At 41.0% G+C, this 24,296-nt stretch overlaps 2 protein-coding genes across 8 annotated transcripts; one reads left to right on the top strand and one right to left on the bottom strand.

The window, feature by feature from the left end:
* Positions 1 to 169: 169 nt before the first annotated feature.
* rad17 (RAD17 checkpoint clamp loader component) lies at positions 170 to 20,267 on the bottom strand. 7 transcript variants are annotated; one of them, XM_039804168.1, is made up of 17 exons: positions 20,163 to 20,267; positions 19,065 to 19,175; positions 18,157 to 18,387; positions 16,896 to 16,970; positions 15,372 to 15,510; positions 14,271 to 14,407; positions 13,070 to 13,122; positions 10,461 to 10,586; positions 8,036 to 8,105; positions 7,835 to 7,949; positions 7,491 to 7,682; positions 6,998 to 7,101; positions 6,754 to 6,900; positions 4,455 to 4,583; positions 2,752 to 2,872; positions 2,102 to 2,159; positions 170 to 1,120 (listed from the first exon to the last, which is right to left on the bottom strand). In XM_039804168.1, exons 2-17 carry the CDS (start codon positions 19,158 to 19,160, stop codon positions 919 to 921), a joined length of 1,995 nt encoding a protein of 664 aa, XP_039660102.1. In that variant the 5' UTR covers positions 19,161 to 19,175; positions 20,163 to 20,267; the 3' UTR covers positions 170 to 918. The 7 variants fall into 7 exon arrangements, with proteins under 7 accessions (XP_039660102.1, XP_039660106.1, XP_039660101.1 ...); XM_039804172.1 differs by having other exon boundaries at positions 19,080 to 19,175; XM_039804167.1 differs by having other exon boundaries at positions 20,000 to 20,174.
* ak6 (adenylate kinase 6) lies at positions 20,236 to 24,104 on the top strand. Its single transcript, XM_039804175.1, has 6 exons — positions 20,236 to 20,350; positions 20,437 to 20,512; positions 21,502 to 21,594; positions 21,840 to 21,898; positions 22,548 to 22,693; positions 23,517 to 24,104. The coding sequence occupies exons 2-6, from the start codon at positions 20,476 to 20,478 to the stop codon at positions 23,704 to 23,706; spliced, it is 525 nt and encodes a 174-aa protein (XP_039660109.1). The 5' UTR covers positions 20,236 to 20,350; positions 20,437 to 20,475; the 3' UTR covers positions 23,707 to 24,104.
* The last annotated feature ends 192 nt before the right edge of the window (positions 24,105 to 24,296 follow it).

Below are 24,296 nucleotides of genomic sequence, written 5' to 3'. Positions count from 1 at the left end.
AAGGAAGAATCCTTTCAGTTTTAAGTTGAAAGTAGTTTAGTGAGTCACCATCACCAGAGGGAATATTTAAAAGAGCCTCTGTGAAACTGTTGAGTAAATATTGAATGAAGGGGTGTGTGAAAGGAGAGTGGAACAACAAGATAACGTCCAAGTAAAGAGGACAATTATCAGCGTTTCACACATTATTTTTATTCATATGCTTATTTAGATTCAAGCAAGTTAAGCCTCAATAAGCATTTATTGTAATATTTATTATTTTCCGTCCATCAATGGGTAACAGTAAAAAAAAACAGAGATCTCCATTACAGGTTGATCTAGGCTCAACAGTCACTCAGCAAAACAATAAGATGAAGAACAAGTGCTGAACATGCATCTAAAACAAATAAATAGTGACAATAATTCAAGTGGTACAACTGAACTGTTAAAGGAGATTATCACAATTAATCCCCATGCTTTCATGTTGTTATGAGCCTGTTCAAGCTATAGAATCACATTCAACTCAGGTTCTACAAGACGACAGGCTTGTTTGAAAAAGTAACATATGTTGTACAGATCACACCTTAATAAGGCAAAAATACTGGTAATACCAGAGCTATAATCACAGACATCAACTTACTTTGGAGTATGGTTATGTGAAGAATTATTAGGTCTGGAATCATACAATTGTGAAAAAAGTCAGAATTCTCAAAAGGTTATTCGGGGGGAAAAAGCATAACAACTTTTTAACAGTAACAATGATTTTCCTCATATATCAAAAATCCATCTCAAAAATCATTTTGTTATTTATTTTATGACGTGGCGCTAATCTTTCTCCATACTAAGCCAAAACTGAATTATGAAGAAAAAAAAAAAACCATACAACAAAATAGTTAACAATGACAGAGTGAAACTGTGTCCCAGTAGGACAGTGAGTGTGTGTTAGTCACTGGCATAGTCCTCAATGAGCAGGTCCTCCTCCTCCAACAGGCCATGGCTTGTAGTGGGCTGGGGCTGACTGGCAGGCAGACCCTCCTCAACCCCCCCCGGACCCTCCGCAACCCCAGCCGGACCCTCCTCTTCCTCCTCGCTGTCTCTCTCCAGCTGGGCTGGGTCTTTGTCTGTCAGAGCCTCCAGTTTTAATCTACACACACACACACACACACACACACACACACACACACACACACACACACACACACACACACACACACACACACACACACACACACACACACACACACACACACACACACACACACACACACACACACACACACACACACACACACACACACACACACTTTAGGTCATTACAAGGATGGATTTTCATCTTTCTCCCCTCAGGTTTCAGCATCAAAGCAATGCCATTTCCAAATGCTGTCTTGAATGTGTAACACATTTTCTCCGCGGATGCTGTATAAATAGCTGTCCACCGCTCCTGCTGTCAAGTCTTGCCTAATGTTGACTGATATTAACTTATTGGGACAAAATAGGTAGTATTGTGTAAAATCAGACATCGAGCACCCCCATATAGCCAAAACGGCATGATCCTCGTTTCATAACTATAGAATTAAAATGGTCCATAATACATTTATATAATATATTTCTATGTTACAAACTGGCGGAAGCTTCAACGAGCACGGTAATGTGGTCAAGCAAGATAGAGAGTGACTGAAGAGAGCGAGCTGCGTTGGAACAAAGCTGTGAATCAAAGAAATGAAACGTTTTTCCCCACATTTATATTTAGACGCGAGAAATGATATATCCAGCTACAAAAAAGCCGGAAAGTCGCAAGTTAGATCGAAAGTACAAAGAGTCGTTCCTGTTGAGATGATACACCGCCTCGTCTTGCAAGTTTCAACTCTTTGCGGATCTTCGGTCTAAACTTTACGCCTCTGTGAAGTCGAATCAGGAAGCATCTAATATTCGACTATTGATGTCCCTGGTTTGGATTCTGGCTGTGGTCCTAGTTATCTCATTTCTCCCTCTTCACACTGTATACTCCACCAGTACAGCCTGCTGCTGTAAAGGCTGGTTGGATCTTTTGGATTGCAGACTCTGGGCTCACCCACAGACATCTGAATCCAAACTGCATTATGGTATGAGAAAATGTGTACTGTACCTGCCGGGGAACCTCCTCAGTGGCATCTGACCCACATCCTGGATAAAAGCTATCTGAGCTGGGGGACACAGTGAAGCACAGAGCACTTATCAACAGAAACGTTATCCAAATGAGCTCTCTCATGATCTTCTAACAGGAAAAAAAGATTTAAGGGTCATAAAAGCACATTAATTACCCTTTGTTCACATTCAGAAATGACATTCCTCAGCAGTGTTTTACAGTACTGGCTAGGCCTGTAACAATTATTATATAATTGTCAATTTTATTTTACGTTTCTTTGTTTAACCAGAATGAATTGCTAACATTAGCTAAGGTCCTAAGAGGTATGACTGTTGATGGTAGTTGGTGATTTTGTTTAGATATGCCAAATTGTAATTATATAAGTGATTATTGGTCGGACTGTTGAGCTAAAGCTATGCTAGTTGTTGGCACTGACCCTATACACATTCATAGCAACAAAAATGACGGGGGGGGGTTACAGTTAAACAATGTCTCTTTATTATACTGCACAGGATAGACATCCACTCGTTGTCTTCTGCCGCATGATGGTTTGCTTACAAAGGGGCACAAACAGTGTCCCAGCCTGTGTGTGTGTGTGTGTGTGTGTGTGTGTGTGTGTGTGTGTGTGTGTGTGTGTGTGTGTGTGTTACCTTGGTTCCTCATAGGGTTGGTGAGTTGGGCCAGGTATGGCAGCAGTTCTGTCTGCAGGCTGACTGGTGTCAGACAGAAGCTCCTGAACAGCGACTGGGCAGCCAGGCAGTTCTCTCGGTGCTGAAGGAACAACATCAGAACAGTATCCCTCTCATTACCATCTCAAATGATCTACCGCTGCTAGATTTAAAGTCTACTTCCACATGAGACACATTAGAGGAAGCTGATCTACAACACTGATCCATTCTAGGGCTGCAGCTAACGATTATTTCATAGTCCATTAATCCGTCAATTATTTTCTTGATTAATCGATTAGTTGTTTGGTCTATAAATAATAATAATAAGAGAATTTTTTAACTTTTTTTTTTTTTCATAAAAAAAGAACTCAAACCAATTTAACAATTATCTAAACACATCCTCGTCTTAGAAATAATGGAGCAACACCAAATGTATTGGTTTTCTATATGAGCAGCTGACAGACAGCGAGTGAATAAACAGTCTGCACAACTCCTCATCATATATCACATCACTATTTTAACAACTAAAACACAGCCACAAATCTGTGATCCATGTAATTCATAACTGGAGTAAAACCATTACTCCACCATATATAAATGACATGGATATATATACAGTATATATCTTGCTCATGAATCTCGCATTACTCTGTCAGTTACCCTAGGGCTGTGCAATTAATTGAATTTCGATTTCGATTTTGGCTCCCAACGATCACCAAAATAGTATAATCGAGAAAAAAACGATAATTTTTTCATGTTCTGTTTTGCAAGAACACTCTTATTTTGTCTTGTGTTCTGAATGACACGCGTACGTGCACATCCGCCCCTCCCGAAGCCAGTCAGGGAGGCAAGTCGTGTGCATATCATCCGCTGGAATTTAAAAACTCAGCGCGAGTAAAGATGGCAGCAGCGTTTGGTGAGCAAAAAAAGGCAAAACCAACTCAGTTGTCTGGGAACAGCTAACGTTAGCTAACCCTACGGTTCTCTGCCTTTGACCCCCCCGCTGTAGTATACTGTCTATAGACGTTGTATTCCCCCGACACGCTGTATTCACTTACTGTTTAAAACTTGTTCCAGCTTAGTGGGGGTGCATAGGCGTACTGCTCAAAAACAACATGAAAAAACATAGTCATGTTCCCTCAGCATTTAGTTTTGTTGTTAACCTGTATGTAAATGAGCAGAGACGTTAAATCACCTGTTTCACGTAACGTTACTCTAAGGTACCGTCTATGTGCTGGATTTTTTTTTTTAATGACAGTAGTAGTGGTCCTAGTGAGTGAACGTGTGATGTGAGATGCACACTGTGTTATGTCTGTGGAACTGTTCATTAGCTGTGTAACGTTATGTGTGATATCTGTAAAGCTGAACCGACTCACAGTAGTAAAACAGATTTTATTCTGATCCAAAGACTCTTTCTGTGAGATAAAGGACACTAACAGATTATACCCTGGAAACTATCCATTATATCCAAATGTTAATGAGTAAATCAGGTTAAATAATCGTGATTTCAATATTGACCAAAATAATCATGATTATTATTTTTTCCATAATCGAGCAGCCCTAAGTTACCCTCTTTATGCCGTTAAGTTTAAAAGACTGCATGTTTTTGTTCCAGACAACACAGCTTTAAACCAGTCCTAAACTTTAAACAATAGCTAGGATCATGACAGAACAATGGGTCTTACCTTTTTGTTGACCAGCAGCCAGTTGGGTTTGTGAAGAGGTCTGAAGCCTACAGAAACCTGCTGAGAGTTGGAGTGAAGGAGCCCCCTGGTGGCCACTGAAGACCCATAATGGACCATGGTGCTGCGACTCTGAAAACCGCACAGCACAGCGCTTTATACAGACGCCACGGATTGTTGTTCGCAGGGAACCCACCGTGGAACACATTGTTAACACCTAACCCACATCAATACTAGTCTAAATCGACGATGTTTCATTTCCGGGATTGCTCCGGTGCCGCCGGAAATTCAGCTGGATGTCCCTCATTTGGGCCGGATGTCCGTCCCCTTCTTCTTCCTCTGTGTTGGCGTTCTAACCTCCGGTGGATTTGTGAGGACTATGGTTAACTGCTCCTCAGATCTCTGCAGGGTAAATCCAGACAGCTAGCTAGACTATCTGTCCAATCTGAGTTTTCTGTTGCACGACTAAAACTACTTTTGAACGTACACACGTTCCACCAAAACAAGTTCTTTGCCGAGGCTATTTTGCAGAGGCACCGTGGTGCGATTGGTTTAAAGAAATGCCAATAAACCAGAGCATGTTATTCTCCCATCCAGGAATGCTGTGTGAACTAGCCAGACCTTCCTCTACAGCGCTGTGGAGGAAGGTCTGGCTATGCAAGACTAAATAAAATACATTTAAGTCTCACTCTCTGCTAGTGCAGTCCTTGACTTAAGAAATTCTTAGTCGACTAGCACTCATTCAATTTTGTCGACTAATCGATTAGTTGATTTCATCAACAGATCTCCACAAAGAATCATGCAAAAGCACCACTTTAAATCATGTGTGTAGTAGAGGTGCTGAAATTAATCAAATAATCGAGGCATCGAATCGTGGACATGGACGATGCTGCATCGATAATCGGCAGGCTCATAATCGATTATTTCGCTTTACAATTTAATGTAGGCTTAACAACATTTCTGTTTACATATTCTGTTATGTTTTGCACATTCAGGAAGTGCCATGTGCTCAGTGCTGTATAGTTTTATGTATGCAATTTATTTAGTATTAGAGCACTGCAGAATGTTTTGTTTTTGAAGCTTGAAAAGCTATGAATTTAATATACTACATGGCTTTAATAGAAAAATGTATTTGACGCATCGTGATGCATCGAGATATCGAATCGAAGACATGATAATCGTAATCGCATCGAATCGGGAGATCAGTCAAGATTCACACCTCTAGTGTGTACCAGAGATGTGCTCAGACATTTTTTGGAAATAAGTCATTCAGCATGAAAAAAGCATAAAAAAATGACTAATCCACTAAAGACATCTTAGACGACTAAGGCCCTGTTCACACGAATACGCTCGCGGGTGAAAACGACAAAATATTTTATCAGATGTGCCTTTCGTTTAGACAGCAACGGCATTTTTGGGGCTTAAAAACGTAAAAAAGTGAAACCACCCTCCAGAGTGGAAATCTTAAAAACGCTGAGTGAGTGTGTGTGTGTGCTGTGTGTGTGTGTCGTGTGTGTGCTGTGTGTGTGTGTGCCGTGTGTGTGTGTGTGTGTGTGTGTGTGTGTGTGTGTGTGTGTGTGTGTGTGTGTGTGTGTGTGTGTGTGTGTGTGTGTCTGTGTGCGCATTGTTTTGGAGCAATAACTCCACCTCCTCGTCTGTCCAGAGAAAAGCTTTTGTCGTTCGCTTCGTGCTACCAGGGAGAGGAGAGGGAGAGAAGTAGAAGGAAGGTTCTACGCAGGCGCGTGGACTTGGTGGATCGCATTTCACACACTTTTGCATCACCATATGCACGCAGATTTCCCCCCGATAACGCGGAATAAAAAGTGAAAACACTTTTGCATTTTCTCTTCAGATCGTTTCCGTCTAAACATAGCCTTAGACAAAAACAACCGATTAGTCAACTAATCCACTAAGAGGGGGCAGCCCAATCTCTACTACTTACATTTTTGACAGTACGACTACTTACTATACAGGAGAAAGGACTGGTGTTGTTAGAATTTTCCAGAGTTGTAAAGTCTTGTCTCATAGTATTATGAACCACTGGGCTGTAGTGTGTGACTAGCCTTCAACGTCTTCATTTCAAATGGGCTTCCTGGGTGTTACTTCATCATCTCAGTGCCATCATCACCATAGTGCTATTTGCAGTATAAATGCTTCCTAACAGTCATGGTATCATGACTCATGGGACCGGTGGTATGCTAAATTAATGTGAAAACAATTCCTTATGCAAACAACAAGAACACTTTGGTTCAGATTTTACTCATCAAAGCATTCATATTACTAAGTCTAGGGGCAGACTGACCGTCCAATCAGAAGTGAGGAGGTCGGCGTCAGACAGATACTCGCTGGCTCGGTCCACGTCCTCCAACTGAGAGAAGAAGTCCACGTAGTTCTGGTGCAGGTACAGGTTGAAGAACTCTCCAGACATGTGGGAACGCTCAACAACCAGCTGAACACACAGACACACAGACAGTCAGGGTCTCAGTGATGACATTTGGCTATGTGGTTTGTTACTCATTAAAGCTAAAAGAAAAGCGTGTGTGCACCTCAGGGTCTACAAGTAATGCTTCTCTGTGATGGTGAGACAGGTGAGATGGTAGACCAGGTCCAGTGTCACATTCAGCTGCTTCGGCACCTTCATGTTTCCCTCCTGTTAATGACAAACAACCAAGCATACACAAGGACTCTGATGAAGATGTAACCCTATATCGAAACGTTAGTCACTGTTATGCACCTTAAGAAATAAAACTATTAAGTAAGAAGACATCTGTGTTGCACCGGCAATTTTTTGTTACTTAAGCATACACACTATTTGCCTCTGTGTCAGTTACAATTACTGAAGTGCAGCTCATTGATGTGTTTTTATGGCACGATATTAGATTTTAATTGGTTTAAAATGTGCGATGCGGTAGGAAACTGTGCCCATATATAAGCTTGACACATCACTGCTCCAAAAAAACAATAAAAGAAAATCTGCAGAAAATTCTGCTGAATTCTGCGTCCAAAGATTCCATGTGGCCCTGGATATATGTGACTCACGCTTGCAGTGCAGAATCTTCCCCAGTGCTCTGAACAGGAACAGAGAAGCATCTTTCCCTCCAATAGCCTGCTCCTCATCCTTCTCCTTTGTCAGTCTGGACTTCTTCTTCCTCTGGTTTGTTCTGGAAACAGCTTTGCCCAGCAAAGTTTGCCTGTCCTTCATCCTCCCCAGACCTTTTTCCAATGACGAGTCTGGAAAAGTAACAATGATGATAGAAGATATTTGATGTCAGGTCACGTGACAGGGCAAGAATATTTGTTCTGAGGAAAGGCTGTGTGGTCATTTAAATCAAATGTCATGGTATGCCTGTGTGCACGTGGCTACCCCTGTGGTGTGGCCTGACCTGGGAGGGAGGAGAACTGGAGGCTGTTGATGGCACTGCGAATATCTCCCGAGCTTCCTGAACACAGCGTCTCCAACACTGCCTGGTCTGGGACGCACATCCTCCCACAGCTCTGCTTGGAATCATGGGAAAAAGACACTGTGTTAAAACACATAAGAACTCGTACCAATATGTGTAGTCAACTCCAAAGCTTCCTTTCACCTTTCCCGCCTCCAGCGTTGAAACTCGAGTCAGGACCTTCATCATCGTGGTTGGAGCCACCGGATTAAAACTGGAAACACAGAACACACAAAACAAGTGCTGAAAGAAGTATTCAGATCCTTTACTTAAGTAAAAGTACTATAACCACACTGTCAAAATACTCTGTTACAAGTAAAAGTCCTGCAGTGAAAATGTTCCTTCAGTAAAAGGGTGTAAGTATCATCAGGAGAAAGTAGTTAAAGTATTCTCCCATTGTAGAAAAAGTAAAGGATCCAACCAGTTGTGTGTTTAAGGGTCTCATCATCTCAGCTGGACTTGTAGCCGTTATATTGTTGGCTAGTTTACTTTAGAATCAAACATCAGATTTGTGTGTGTAAAGTAACTAGTAACTAAAGCTGTAACAGATGAATGTAGTGGAGTAACTAAAGTAACTAGTAACTAAAGCTGTAACAGATGAATGTAGTGGAGTAACTAAAGTAACTAGTAACCAAAGCTGTAACAGATGAATGTAGTGGAGTAAAAAGTACAATATTTCTCTCTGAAATGTAGCAGAGTAGAAGTAGAAAGTGGCATGAAAAGAAAAGACTCAAGTAAAGTACAAGTACCTCAAATGTAAGTGACTGAAGAGAAACAGCATTTGAGAGTGGCGAGTATGATATGACTATTGTTGTACTAATGAAATCATCCATTTGGGGAGGTAACCAATGGAATTAGTGTTGTGTAAGCGTTGAGTTTGCATAAACAGAAAAGGAAAACAGATCAGCACAGAGGACAGGCTTCTTGAATATGATGACATTTGCTTATAAAATGGGGAATATTAGAAATATTGGCTCTCTGCAGTTGATAAAAGGTCTACGATCTGAAAATGTACTGTAAATGGAATTTATCACCACATAGACTGTGACAGACCCACATTTCAGTACTGAGGGACGGATTCACTGCAAGGCTTTGGCGCTGATTTTTAAGGCTTGAGTCTCAGTTTGTGTGTCATTAGTGTGGGTCTGCAAAGTGTGCCTCGCACAAATAATGAGATGAAACAGAAGATAATTATGTATTCCGCTGGATTGCATAATTTGCAACTGCCAGTTATGCAGGGAATGTCCTCTGCCAGATGGAATTTACACGAGCCCTGAGGGAGCTTGTGATGATTCAAAGAAACATGAATCAAATAGGCCTATTGTTTTTCCAACTAAAAACATACATTTGCAAAATTTTCCTTAGTTAATCTGGCCATTAATATAACAGTCTTCCCTCCTCAGGCCACGGCTGGCACTGAACTGTATGGAACCGGGCTCTCTGGGCTCTAATGTGGGTTTCTAATAGGGCTGCAAAATATATTGTTTTTTTATCGTTATTGTGATATCAATTTAGCGATGTGCTTATTGCAAAGCACATCGCTAAAGGCTGCAACATTTCGCAAAAGACACTGAGATTTTAATTTAGTTGAAAGAAAATATGAGACAAAAACTGCACTTTAAAACGCCATTCTATTTTTTAGTGGTGCCTTTTATATTTAATTCAATGTTCAATTTATTTATGCAAATAATGTTGGAATTTTTGTTTTAACTCAACAAGCAATTTGATGTATTTCAGCAGAATACTGAAAGCAGCAGAACTGAGTACACTTGAATATCTGTTTAATTATCGCAAGTTATATCGTTATTGCCATATTCAACAACGTTATCGCATATTTTCCTCATATCGTGTAGCCCTAGTTTCCATGTAGGGTTGGGAATCGTCTGGGTTTTTTCCGATACCGGTGCTAAAACGGTGCTGGTGCCTAAACGGTGCCTGAAGTGAAATATATACAATATATTTACAATGTATATAATATAAAATATAAAAAAAGGAGCACAAAACGACAATTGGCGACATTAAAGAACGGCTTGTTTATTTCTAAGGCCATATGGTCAAAATTAAATGATTGATTAATAATGTAATGACAATAACTTTTAACAATGAGTTATTTCACCAGTAAATTGCTGGTAAACGACAAAAACAAGCACCAGATGGGAAAAGGGTATTTTACAATAACTTTGAATGCACCACAAGGCTGGCGAGTTTCAAGTAAATGCACCGTCTTTGTTGTTTTTCCGACAACGGCAGCTGCAGTCAGACTGTTACGTCCCACTGTTGGAATCCTCTACAGAGAAATACAGTCACACTTTACACCGCTAATGTTAGCTGTCAGCATTTTAACCATTGGGTTTAATCCAGCTACTAGCTAACGGTAACGTAGTGTCCCGAGCAGCGATGCTTCTGAAAGAAAAAAAAAGTCAAGCACCGAAATTTTCGTTCTTATTTGGTCTCGTTACTACCGTTTATGTCGGAACCGGTGCCCCATTGGCACCGCGTTTCGGTACCCAACCCTGTCAAGTCAAAGTCAATCATCAAAGCAAAGCAAGCATTGTGTGACACTTGGAACCTGATGCTGCTGATGTCCAGCTCCTCCTGGATCTCTCTGGGAAAGAGAAAGCGCGAGCTGCTGTCTCCACTCAGACTGTCGGACACTATGAACACCAGGGGACATCGACCCGTCTTCACAAAGCGCCTGGAAGACACACAGCAGGACACGGCCTCACATAGAGCAGGGAAATACACAGGTCACACAGATTAGACAGAACTAATTCATGGACACATACATAATTAGTAGAGATGTTCCGATACAGATACCAGTATGGAAAAAAAAACTTGGATACCGCCAGAAACGCAGGTATTGGAATCGGGACGACATTTTTTTTTAATCGGATCATCTCTAATAATTAGTACTGAATACAATAAATAACCACCCTATGTCCTGTAGAAAGGCTTTCATCAGGCCCACCAGTTCCTACTGCTGACGACGAAATGTATCTTAACAGCAAGAAAGGTTCCAAGACTAGGGCTGGGTATCGTTCCAACATTTCCGATACCGGTACCAGTACCAATACCGTGACTTCAAATCGGTTCCTAAACTTTTTCCGATATCAATTTTATAAAACAAAAATAAATCACAACATTACACATTACAGCACAAATCTTTGTATTTATGTTCCAGCTCCGACTGCGTGAGCCCCTTCTCTGCGTTAGACAGCCAATCACAGACAGTATTAGATCTTGGTAGAAGCATGCTGCATGCTGGTTGGCTCACTGACGCTGATGAGATTTACTGCTCAAGGGATTGAAATTAGAATAGAATAGAATAGAATATACTTTATTGTCCCCTAGGGGAAATTTGTCATGGACTCAAGAGTGCGTAGTGCATAGTAGTAGCTGCCATTACAGACAATAAATACACGTAAAAAAAAATACAAATAACAGCTAAAAAACGTACACATAGGCTACATACACACAGAAATAAAATAAAATGCAGAACACCAAGTTATTGCACACTTCTCCGGCCTATTACAAATCGTACAAATCTATTTAAAATTTTGATGGAGACTGGTACGAAGGAGTATTTAAAACGGTTCAATTTAGTTTAAGGGATTCTGTACCTTCTGCCAGAAGGCAAGAGCTCGTATTCCGTTTGAAGGATGTGGGATGGGTCGAACAATACTCTCCGCGCCTGCCTAAGTACAGACTGCTCATAGATGGAATGAAGGGAGAGCTTATCAGTCCTCCCCATCACCTTCATAGCAGTCTGTACCAGGCACTGCAACTTTGATTTGGACTGTGTGGAGAGATTGCCGAACTACGATGTCATCCCATACCTGATAACACTCTAAATAAAATAAAAACATGATGTTCTGGCTGACACCAGACACCCTTAGTCTGCGTAAGAAATACAGTCTTTGCTGTAAACGGGAACATACATAATCTACGTGGTCACTCCAGCTTAAGAGGTTATCCAGGTGGATACCCAGATACCTATAAGAAGTGACCTGTTTGATATCCTCCCTAAGAATGGACAAAGGGGTACGATCCCCCACCGACCGAGGGTCAAACACCATCTCCTCATTATTTTTAATGTTAATGGTGAGATGGTTCTTGTCTCACCACAGAACAAATTTGTTAACCTACCTAAAAGTACAGTGATGGATCTAAGTTCTGGAAAAAGCAGACTAAGAATGGCAGTGTCGTCAGAAAATTTAAAAAACAGGTTGCCCAGGAGACTATTAGTACAGTCATTAGTATAAAGGGTGAACAGGACCGGTGAACTTACACAACCCTGAGGTGCACCCGTACTGATGCATTTTGATTCAGAAAGCGAGTCGTTAATCCTAACATTTTGGGTTCTATCTGTTAAAAAAGAATAAAACCATTTAATAATAAAAGGATTAACATTCATCTGAGTCATTTTCTGTAAGAGCAGATGAGGCCGTAATGTATTAAAAGCAGAACTAAAATCTATGAACAAAAGGCATGCATAGGCCTTGGGATCCTCCAGGTGCTTAAGAGTTAGGTGGGTGATGCTATTAATTGCATCGTCTGTACTCCTCCCCTGCCTATAGGCAAACTGGAGTGGCTCTAGTTCAGTATTGACTTCAGATTTCAGTATGGAAACCATGTATTTTTAAAAACATTTCATGACAACAGAAGTTAAAGCCACCGGTCTGTAATCATTGTTTTCTGTAGGACAGGGTTTCTTTGGAATGGGAATAATGGTAGATTTTTTTCAGAGAGCAGGAAGCAGATGGGAATCTACAGACCTCTGAAACACAGGGCACCATGCAGGGGTTAGCTCTGCAGCAAAGGTCTTAAGGAGAAAAGCAGAGATGCCGTCCGGGGCTGCAGATTTCTTTTTTTAAATTGAGTATTGAATGACGAGGCATTTTTTGTTACTCAATACTTTAGAGGCAATTCAGTCGGTGCCTAAAAAATATCGAATTTGGTACCCAGCCCTATCCAAGGCTTACTATCATTCTCTTTTACACATGGAGACACTAAAAGCTGCAAAGTTAAACCACTAGTGCTGGTAGTGTGGTACTGGTCACAATGCTTCTGTCTTTAACATAGTGGCTTCAAAGCTGCGTGTCATCATAGCAACAGAACTTTTCCTGGTTCTCTGTGTAAAAGCAAGAAACCAAATGTATGGGGAAACTGTGATCTCACCTCAGGATATCATGCAGGCTGCCAGGCTGCCTGTAGAACTGGTTTGGGAAATCCTGAGGAGGAACAAGTGATGCTCGAGTGTTAACTCAGGTATGTTTCCAAATCAATCTAAACAAATCAGCTTTAGACCAGTGTATCAGTTATCAGACAACATTATGAGAGGCAGAAGAGAAGTTAATACAGCTCGATGGTGCTTTTTGCCCCCAACGGCTCCTTCCAGGCAGTGCTGCGACCGCTGCCTCCAAGGCACCTAACCCTAACCCATAACCAGTGCTAGTTAATAAATATTCGAATATATTCGAATATTAATATTAATATACAAACGAACTTCGAATATGATTTTTGGGCAAAAGTCAAAGCCCTACTGGGCACACAGCTGCAGATGAAAGACAGCTGGTACAGAAAAAAAGATGCTAGGGCTGAACGATGAATCGCGATTTGAAAGAATGTGATTATCTAATCGTGAAGACCGCGATGAAATCAAATGTGAATGTTTAGTGGAATATTTGGTGAAACATTTAGTTTAAAAAAAAAAAAGTATTACTCTTTTTATTATTAAATTTACTGTTTAATCATGAGATAAATGCTGGAATAATGGTACACGTCACCTCACTTTGTTTCCAGAAACGTCCAATTATCAGTGGATAGGTTATTTATTTATTTTGTATAACTTTATTTAACATGACGGTAGAAGGTGTAATATATAAAAGCTGCTGTTGAACTGAGTCAGATCACACATTTCAGTTTACAGGAAAGTCCTGATGTACTTTATTGGAAGTGTTTATTATTAGTATAACTTTAGCTTTTGTGATAAATGTTCTGTGTTTGACTGTTCAATGTTCCACGCTTATTAAAAGAAATTGTATTGTTGGCAGTTCATATCCATGTTCTCATCCTTGTATGAGAATATAGAGCAGTTTAGATGGTGTCTCATGTTATAATGCTCCATGACATGTTTTATCTGTCACACAGTGAATATTCAAATTTAGCTAAACAAAAAAATAAAATAAAAACAAAAATAAAAATCGGTACCAGGTAATTAGTTCATCACGCAAAACATAACGATGCCATACAATATGAGGAGTGTGTGGCAAAGGAAAAATATTTTTTTTGAAACTTACACAGGTGAACATAGCACATTTCACAGGTACATCTGAGAAAATACAGGAACGGTGGCTGCAGTTGAAGGTGTAGTACATACCTCCACCAGGATGAGCTTTCTGTCTGTAGTTCCTCCATCACCCAACATCTTCAGGCAGTTGTACTTGTTTGCTCTGAGGAGGAAGTCCTGGAACTGGGTTAACTGGGAGCTGCAGGGGAAACCATTCGTCCTCCATTCTGACAACAGACGGAGAATTAGAAACATGGGTGGAGGAGGCTGTGTACTGGATAAACTGGATACACAGGATACACACATATCACACTGCAACTATTAGCATGCATTCACCCAAAACATTCAAACATTACAAATATTAGAAACACCTTTCAATATAAAGCAAAACCAATACATCAGCACCAACTCTCTGACACAGTCTCAACAAAAGACTTCTCTTTTTTCAATTTTTCTGGTCCCTTAGGGGCAGTTTTTTCCATCCAAAAAGTAAGTCTCTTTAAAGCTGCTCTAAGTGATGGGACACGTTTTTTAGGCTACAACATTTTTTGTTCATGTTTGCTGTGTGTGACGAAAAATGTTGTAGCCTAAAAAACGCGTCACATCACTTAGAGCAGCTTTAATATTAATGCTAACAACATCATGCTAATACTTAGTTTGACAGACGATATTTTCATCACATCATCAAGTTCAAGTTCATGGTCATATGCATATTAGTACGAAGTACCACAGCAATTGAAATGCAATGTGCCTTAGCACTCTTTCAGCACCAGTCAATAATAACAATTTTAAAAACATAATACCATTAAAAACATTATAAAATATCCAACACAATATACATAAGTGACCACAGCCCTCCTTCCTGTTCAATAACCGTATTACCTGGGGGTAAAAAATGCAGCACGCACGATATGATGAAAATATCCAATCGTGATTATTTTGACTGATATTTCGATTGCAATATGATTCACAATATTGGAGGGAATGATAATTTTTTACATCACTGTTCTCTATTTCATTGAAAATAATTAAAATTACAAGAAATGATTATAGTGTGATTTATGCGAGGATTTGTACCAATCAAAGATGTTTTCTTTAGTCTGTAGGAGAGGATTTGTAGGCAGCCCTATTTGACAGCGACACTGATAGGAATGAGGCAGCTAGGACAGTAAAGCTAGGGTTCCTCCTCACCATGCTGGCTGCTGCTGTATGGCTCCGGGTTGGAGGGGTTGGTCCACTCCTGAGCCCTGAGGCCCAGCTCTCGAGACAAAACCTGGACTGTGGCAGTCTTTCCACAGCCTGATGGTCCCGTCAGCAGCAAGATACCACCCTGTAGACGACAACAGCCAAGCCCAAACTGAACTTTCAGCTTCACTTAACCCTTGTGTTGACTTCGGGCCACATTGAGCCGTTTTCAATTTTTGTTTTATATCAGAAAATATGGGACATAGAAATAAGCGCTGAAAATGTGTGGAAGAAAAATTTAACAATTTAAAACGTTGGAAAAAGCAAAAACCAACTGTGAAAAAAAGGTGTAAAAAAAAACGAAAAAGTCGATATTGCGGCGATATTGTAGGGTTTACTTTTGGTGCTTTCACAAAATATTAAAGGTGCACTATGCGTTCCTGCATGGTTTCAGCGCGATTTCAATTTTATCTCAAATCGTAGGCCTCTCTCCTTGATCCGCTAGCTGCCTGCCCCCCTGAACACACTGTGAAAAAGCCCGGTCTCGGGAGACAACAAAGGGGGCGTAAACGTCATACAAACACTAGGGGGACAGGATAGGCACCAAAATAAAACAAACACGTTCCAGCCAATCACCAACAAGATGGTTGGGGGAGGGGTTGGGGGTTAGTGACAGTTAGTCATGACAGTTCCGGAAACATGGGGGGAGGGGCGAGCTTGTTCTGTTTTGTTTGAAATTTAATGGAGTTTTGATAAATGATCACCAATAATGGGGATACAATGACTAAGTGGGTAAAGACAATGATAAAACAGCCAGTATGTCTATGTATGTGTATGTCTGTGTGGCAGAGTGAGTGAGAGAGTGACATGATTAGTTTCAGAGCGAGTAGTGACTCTAGGGTCCTAGTGAGAGAAACAAAGTGTCTCCCCTGTTCTCTGACCACGGTGAGAAATCTGGAGCAGGAAAACCAAACCACAGCCGAGCGGCGTGTGTCACCGCGACGGGTCGTTACATTTTTTTGAGAGGTGCGCGTCAGGCAACAGCGTAAGGTCCATGTCTCCACGTACCTACGTCTATATCCTTTGCGTTACACTTCAGGGATTGCTCCGGTGCTGCAGGAAATTCCGCAGGATGCATGTCTTTTTCCGTTTCCTTCCTCTTTCTTTGTGTTGGCGTTCTAACCTCCGGTGGATTTGTGAGGACTATGGTTAACTGCTCCTCAGATCTCTGCAGGGTAAATCCAGACAGCTAGCTAGACTATCTGTCCAATCGGAGTTTTTTTTTCTCTCAACACTATTTTGCAGCGGCTCTGTGCGGAGTTTAGCACCGCCCATGACAATTCTGACTGGCTTAAAGAAATGCCATTAAACCAGAGCACGTTTTCCTCCCATCCCTGAATGCTGTGTGGAGTAGCCAGACCCTCCTCCAGCGCGCTTTGGAGGAGGGTCTGGCTAATTGTCTGTGTCACATTGTCTGTGACAGCTCCTCACAGACAATGCAAGGAGACAAGGGTCATTTACTGAAATTACCTTTGATGCGTTTGAGTGAACTCTCATCCAGTTCTCCACTTCCTCTATCTTCTTCTTGTGGACAGCTAGATCAGCCTACACAAACACACACGGGGGGGCGGGGGGGGGGAGACATTTATATATAGAATGTTTGAAAATGACATAGAACGTGATGGAAGATATTAATCATATCGGCCAACCACCAATTTGAAGACTCTGAATGGGTTTATTTATGCTTATTTATATATTGATATTGCCAATGTGAATTTTGTTTAGATAAAAAATACTCTTATATGGATTACAGAGTCATTACTGGAGACAAGTGAAGTCATAAGTAACGTTTCTCGGTGCCCCCACTGCTTTGATGTGATAACATACACATACAGTACGTATGGCCAGAGGGGCAGCTGTTGGCTGTATCCAAATGGATTCACGCGCTGGATCTAACTTGATTATTTGATAGTAGGGCTGCACAATATATCGTTTTTTTATCGTCATGGCGATATCAACTTGCGCAATATATATACACCCTGAAAGGCTGCGACACTTAGAGAATATTTGTTAGTTGAAAGAAAATAGAAGTAGAAAACTGCACTTTCAAATGTAACTGTCATTCTTTTTTAGTGGTGCCTTTTATGTTCAATTTGTTCAATAAAAGAATGTTAGAAATTATTTCCTTTTATTTGTTTTAAATTCAACAAGCAGTGTGTTGTATTTTAGCAGAATACTGAAAGCAGCAGAAATGTAGAACTAAGTACACTTTAATATATGTTATATATATATATATTTATCGCGAGTAATAACGTTACTGTGATATTCTACAACGTTATCGCGTATCACATATTTTCCTCACATCGTGCAGCCCTTTTTGATAGCTCCTCGACTTCTCGCTCAAACCGGTTCTGTTCTGTCACTCCTTCGTGAAGGCCGTCTCAAAGCTCTTATTTCTGCCCCGAGGACCGAGGAGGGTTAGGGAGGAGGAGGGATCATCGAGGAGTTATAGGCGAGGATACAGAGAGCAGCCTTCCTGGAAGCCGTGCAGCTGAAGGTTAACTGACGTATTCATGCGACGCTTCAGAGGAAAGGACGTCTCATCCCTCTAAATCACATCTCCTTGTTTCCTCTCTCCTCCCATGATTTCCTTGCGTCTCTCCCGTGCCTCCACGGTGGGACGGACTAAGACGCGAGGAAGGGAGGCTAGTGGAGGATTCAGGGATACAATTTCAGAACCTGGGCTGCAGCCACGGATATAAGAACCAATGTCAGAAGCGATGATGCTGACCTGTGAACGGGGCGAGTATCTGTCCACCCAGGACTCATCCTGGTCCCTCTGGGCCGGCTCTTTCAGCAGGTAGGACGTGTAAGGCTCCGAGCTGCCCGCATCTTTGGTCCTCTTCCTGGGCCTCTTCGGCTCAGCCTTGGGGCACAAAACCTGGCTGCCCTTTCTCCTTCTCGACGGAGCAAAGCTTTCCCCTGGCAAATCAGTGAAGGACGGATCCACCCAGCGGTTCAGCTATTATAAATACAGTCAAACAAAAAAAATGTCAGATTCATATGGAACAATTAAAGGAGGATGTGTACAATAGGTCAAAGTTTATAATCACAACCCAACTAAAAATGATTACTAGACAGAACCCGATGTTAAATATAATGTACAGGGGGAGGCAGGGGTCCTGGTGTGCTTAGTGAAGAGTTGGTACCTTACTTTTCCTCTTACAAACTGTACTAGCGTTTTATATTTACACTCATCCTATAGCTCAGTGGTTCTCAAAGGAGGTCTGGGGACCAGCAGGGGTCCATGGCACTCTCTAGGGGGTCCATGAAAAGTTTTCAGATTCATTCAGTTAAATTCTAATGACTTCATGGCTTCATAGTTCAATGAATGATATTTTAATTCCTAAATCTATATAGATTACTTTCTAATCGAACAAATCTGTAACTCTTACAATCTGCAACTATATTTAATACATGTCTAATCAGTTCTCTTGTGTTGTTCTTCAACATAAGTATTATCCTCGAAGTGTAATTATTCCCCGGGATATAATCTCTATCTTGTAAGGGTGTTTGGCTGAACACAGATTGAGAACCTCTGCTATAGCTTATTGATGACATCTTGTTTCTGGAAATCTAAACACACACACACACACACACACACACACACACAAATAATGGAATGTAGTAGTCATGTACCGTTAGAGAACTCACTTTGCTTGAAGCAGCTTTATCTGCCACAGAAAGCTTGTCCATCCTTCCCCGCGGTGCTTCACATTGAGGGGAGCAGTTCATCGACCAACTGGGAACCTGAACAGCAGCGGGACAGTTGGTTAGTTGGTGGTGGTGATGATTTTAGATCCAACTAACCAGTGGTGGAATGTAACTAAGTACATTTACTCAAGTACTGTCCTTAAGTACAACTGTTGAGGTACTTGTACTTTACTTGAGTCTTTTCTTTTCATGCCACTTTCTACTTCTACTCCGCTACATTTCAGAGAGAAATATTGGACTTTTTACTCCACTACATTCATCTGTTACAGCTTTAGTAACTAGTTACTTTACACTTACAATTAAACTACCCAACCACATATAGGCCTACAACTGTTTTGATCGTTTCCAGTTTCTAAAATGTGAAGATTTTTCTGCATTAAGATTTAATTCTTTAAGTACGTTTTTCTGTTGATACTTTTTTTTACTTAAGTAACATTTTCAATGCAGGGCCTGTACTGGTATTTTTACAGTGTGGTATTAGTACTTTCACTTACAGCAAGTAAAGGATCTGAATACTTCTTCCACCACTGCAGCACACACACACACACACACACACACACACACACACACACACACACACACACACACACACACACACACACACACACCATAGTTCTCTTAGTATACAGCATAGAGACAGGCTGGGTAGATATTTGAGGTTTCATATTATCTTCAGCTTAACTTCTTTTCTCCTTGTTATTGTGCTGCCAAAAATATATAAAGATATCCACACACGTCCCGTTAAGTGGCACATGTCTGCTAAAAGCACATTTTACTCTTTGGATGGAATGGGTTAGCTAACGTAAACTAATGTTATGTTGAGCTAATCCAATGACATCTCTGTATTAACTTAACGTTACCTTGTTTTGACCATTTGATGTGTGAGAAGCCCACACGTTGTTTCCGTCACTTTAAGCTTTTTGTTCGGGCGCAGTGAGAACTAATGTGTAACTCAAAGAGGGAGTAGCGTTGATATTACTAAAGTCGAAGTTGAAGGAGATATGATGATGCAGTGAAGTTTACCTTTTTAAACTCCGGGGATTCGGATTGCCGCAAACGGATTGTCTATTGACGTAAAACTGACGCGAAGCCTCTCCGTTTACTGCAGTGTTTGTGGAAGTCTGCGAAGGCTGGCGAGTGTGGCGACGTGATAGCAAACATCTCGCTAGCTACCCCCAAGTCTTCCATTTTGTCAGAGTCCTCTTTTTCAGGTTGGTTTCTTGACATTTAGCGTAGAGACTAAAGAGTGTGTCTAGAATGGCATGCAGAGATAATAAAGCACATTTTTGTCTTTCAGGTGGCCGTCATCAAGACACGTGTTGGCTGCTAGCAAGCTATGAAGATGAGGAAGCGTCCAAACGTCCTGCTAACAGGTGACAGGGGTCTGCTGCTTGTTTTTGAGCCAGATACAGAGGAATCGGGACTCTGCGGGTTAGGGTTAACTTTGGAGTGTTCTAGCTTGGACACGAGATTTGTTTTTAATGATGTAATATTCGACTCGTTTTGATTTGCATCCCGACCAGGTCATGTATGGAGCATCAGTCCATTTCTAACCAAACATCAACCGTTAGATGTCAGGCTGGTAGCTGAGCATCTTCATCTAGCAGGCATTGGTCCTCATTCACCAAACGTTCTTAAGAACTAATCCTTACGCAGTTTCTTGCATTCACCAATGTTTTTTTATTTGGGATTTGTTCTTAGGTAAGAACCGTTGACTGTATATCAATATAATCAATATAAGAACAGAATCTACGCACTATTGACAGAAGTAGTTATACCGTTCTGTTCTAATTTAATATTTCTCTCTTTTATAATGTAACTAATTTTCATAATTTTACACATAATTATATGGTTGTTTGTTTTAATAAATACACACTACACACACATTTGTAAAGCACTTTGAATTGCCATTGTGTGTGAATTGTGTCAGGCCTATATAAATAAACTTGCCTTGCTTTTTCGTCAGTTCACATCAATTATGTTAATGGGGAACCTTGCCATCCAATAATAAGTGATTGATCCCCCTTCCAGTGGCCAGCATCTGTCTTCTATGTTTTCATCAGAAAATCTGCTTAGAAATATTGGAACAACACAATGATATTCTGCTAAATAAAACCTCACATTCATTCTTAGTTTCCCTTGTTTTATATTTTAAACAAATTGTATATCTGAATACAACACACATATTCTATATGTCTGACACTTTTCTAAAAAACGATTCCAGTGCCGGTCCCACGGTATCAGAATTTTGGATAGTCGTCATGGAAACATGAATTGTTGCCCCTGCCTATCAAAGAGGGCAACACTGAATGTATACATTCTAGAATAAAATCTGGGATGTTAATCCTGCTCTCTCCTACAGGAACCCCTGGTGTTGGAAAGACCACTCTGGGAAAGGAGCTGGCCCAGAGGACAGGGCTCACCTATGTCAACATAGGAGACCTGGCCCAGGAAGGTAAAAACCCTAACCAACTTTCACAACCAATTGAAACACAGATGGCAACGAGCACCTACAGAATGGAACATCCTCCTGTTGAATCTCAAATCAAAACCCTTATTGGCCATTTTCTTTGTGCCCTGGTTTAAGTCCTAACTCCGTGTGTCGCTTTAAGACTTAGAATGGAAATAAAAGCAGATACATTTCAGAGACACCCTGAGGCTGTTCTGATGATTCTGATTCTCTGATTTATCTCTCCCCAGGACAACTTTATGATGGGTATGATGAAGAGTACCAGTGCCCAATTTTGGATGAGGACAGGGTGAGTTAAATTCCCCATGCAAGCTACTCCTGACAGTAGAGCATTTAGTAATCTGATTAATTTGGGACTACAGATACAAATCAGAAGTGGTAGTGAGTCCTTTTTAACTTGTTAACTGCCTAAATAAAGATGTCCTCTACTTAAAAGTTTAGCACTTCTATATCTTTGAGGGACTAACATGAGACATAAAAAAAGTCTTTAAGCAGCAAAGATCAAGATACCCTTAACTTTTGTCGTTTGTATGCTCCAAAAACACAATGTCCCATAATGCAACAAATGGCACCCTTTAACTAGACCCTCCTGGCAGGCTGCGTTGCTGTATGATAAAGAGGCATCAGTATTAACTAGTTTCATAACTAGGGATGCAACGGTTGCAGATTTTGTTGGTACGATTATAGTCTGAAAAATAAAATATAACATAACTTCACATCTTGGAGAGAGGTGAAGGAGGAGGTGCTGTTTCCTTCCTCTGCCACAGACAAATTATAGGCTAAATGATCATGGTATTATTGGGGGCAGGCAAGCTTATTCCCTCTGTGGTGTGTTGAATTTGAAAATGCTGAACTAACCGGAATTAAATTCTCACCACAGATTGAATTAGGATGATGGATGTCAAATGGAAATATTGTGACCTGTTGTGATGCTGCAGGTGGTGGATGAGCTGGATGAAAAGATGGTAGAAGGGGGTGCAATCGTTGACTATCATGGCTGTGACCTGTTCCCTGAACGCTGGTTCCACATCGTCTTTGTCCTCCGCACAGACAACACCCAACTGTACACACGGCTAGAGAGCAGGTAACCTCCACTTGATTTCTCATGTGTGCTAAACCTCAACCGATGTCGACTCCTGTCCCACTGTGGAGCATCCAGCTAGTGCCAGCAGGATTTCAGGTTTTAGTTTGCACCTTTTGAACAAGTCAAACCTTTAGCACGTGCTAAGATTAAAAAGTGGCTAAGGTTAAGAGTGCCAGTGTATTTGACGTGTACTTTGATTGGTTTGGCCCATGTCCCAGCCACTAACATGGTGGGGGCGGGCTTATGACCTGTACTGCAGCCAGCCACCAGGGCGCTACCCATATGTTTTGACCCTAACTTTTACAGTCTTTGCATCAACCCCTGGTAGGGCTGTACAGTTAATCCAAATGTAATCGTTATGATTTTAGATCCCAATGATCACAATATCCGAATAATTGAGAAAATATTTTTAAAATTCTTAATTTGTCTTGAGTTCTGAATGGGCGGGGGGGGGAATTCAAATGGGAAAAGCATTAAGGGAAATTTCACAGTTCAAGTATTTTGCACTGATGATTTGTTTAACTGTTTCACTTTTCTTTTATTAGTCAATAATTGCAACATCTTTCCAAAACTCAATCAGGAATCGTGTTGATTAATTGTGATTTCAATATTGACCAAAATAATCATCATGATTTTTATTTATTTTTTCCATAATCGAGCGGCCCTAACCCCTGGTCTGTACAGGCACACTGAAAGACCCTTGACTGCTCGATACATCCCTGCCTAGTGCCTACCCCACCAATCTTATAGTCTAACCCCTATGATAAGTTTGGTTATAAGCACAGTCGTTTCAGTTTGTCTCTGTCCTCTGTGTGACTGCCAGGGGTTACGCAGGGAAGAAGCTGCAGGACAACGTGCAGTGTGAGATCTTCCAGACCATCTACGAGGAGGCCATGGAGGCCTACAGCGAGGAGATCGTCCACCAGTTGCCCAGCAACACTCCCGAGGACCTGGAGCGCAACCTGGAGCAGATAGTTCAGTGGATTGAGCAGTGGATGAAGGACCACAACTAGAAGCTGAACCCAGCCTGCTGCTGGCTTCCACTGGCAGGACAACGAGTGTTTGGACAATTAAAAAATGAATTGTGGTTATTTTCCAATCTGCATTTATTTTCCTAGATTTTGCCATAAAGAAGAATGGTGATATATCCAAAGACTAATCACTTTGTTCAGTGGCGTCTTTGACCTGCCTCTAGTTAGCAGGAAGTGCTGCTCGGCCAACCCTCTCTCAAATGGTTGGACTTCAAAAAGGTAGATGTCCTCGTAAAAACAGAAACACACCAGGACTTTGTGACACTAGTTGTCTGATTACCCATCACATGATTTGTAACCAGTGCAAATTATTGTCAAGTCAAAGCACTCGTGCTGCTGCATTCATGTCATATATTTTATAAATAAATGATCAAACAGCATTGTCACCATGTCTTAGTCATAATAACAATGAGCTAGACCTCAAACACCACTGAGGATTGACAGAGGTCTTATAATAATGATGCACATTATTTACAGTAGTTCTCTAAATGTTAGAGTTCTTTACAGCAGAAACACAGAAGAACATACTGGACAAAGCAAACTGTTGCAGTTTTTTTGGTAACATGCACCAC

Source organism: Perca fluviatilis, chromosome 6 (assembly GCF_010015445.1).
Source record: "Perca fluviatilis chromosome 6, GENO_Pfluv_1.0, whole genome shotgun sequence".
Classification (NCBI taxonomy): Eukaryota; Metazoa; Chordata; class Actinopteri; order Perciformes; family Percidae; genus Perca; species Perca fluviatilis.
The sequence above is the reverse complement of the archived record's forward strand: the minus strand, read 5'-3'. Positions and strand labels throughout refer to the sequence as shown.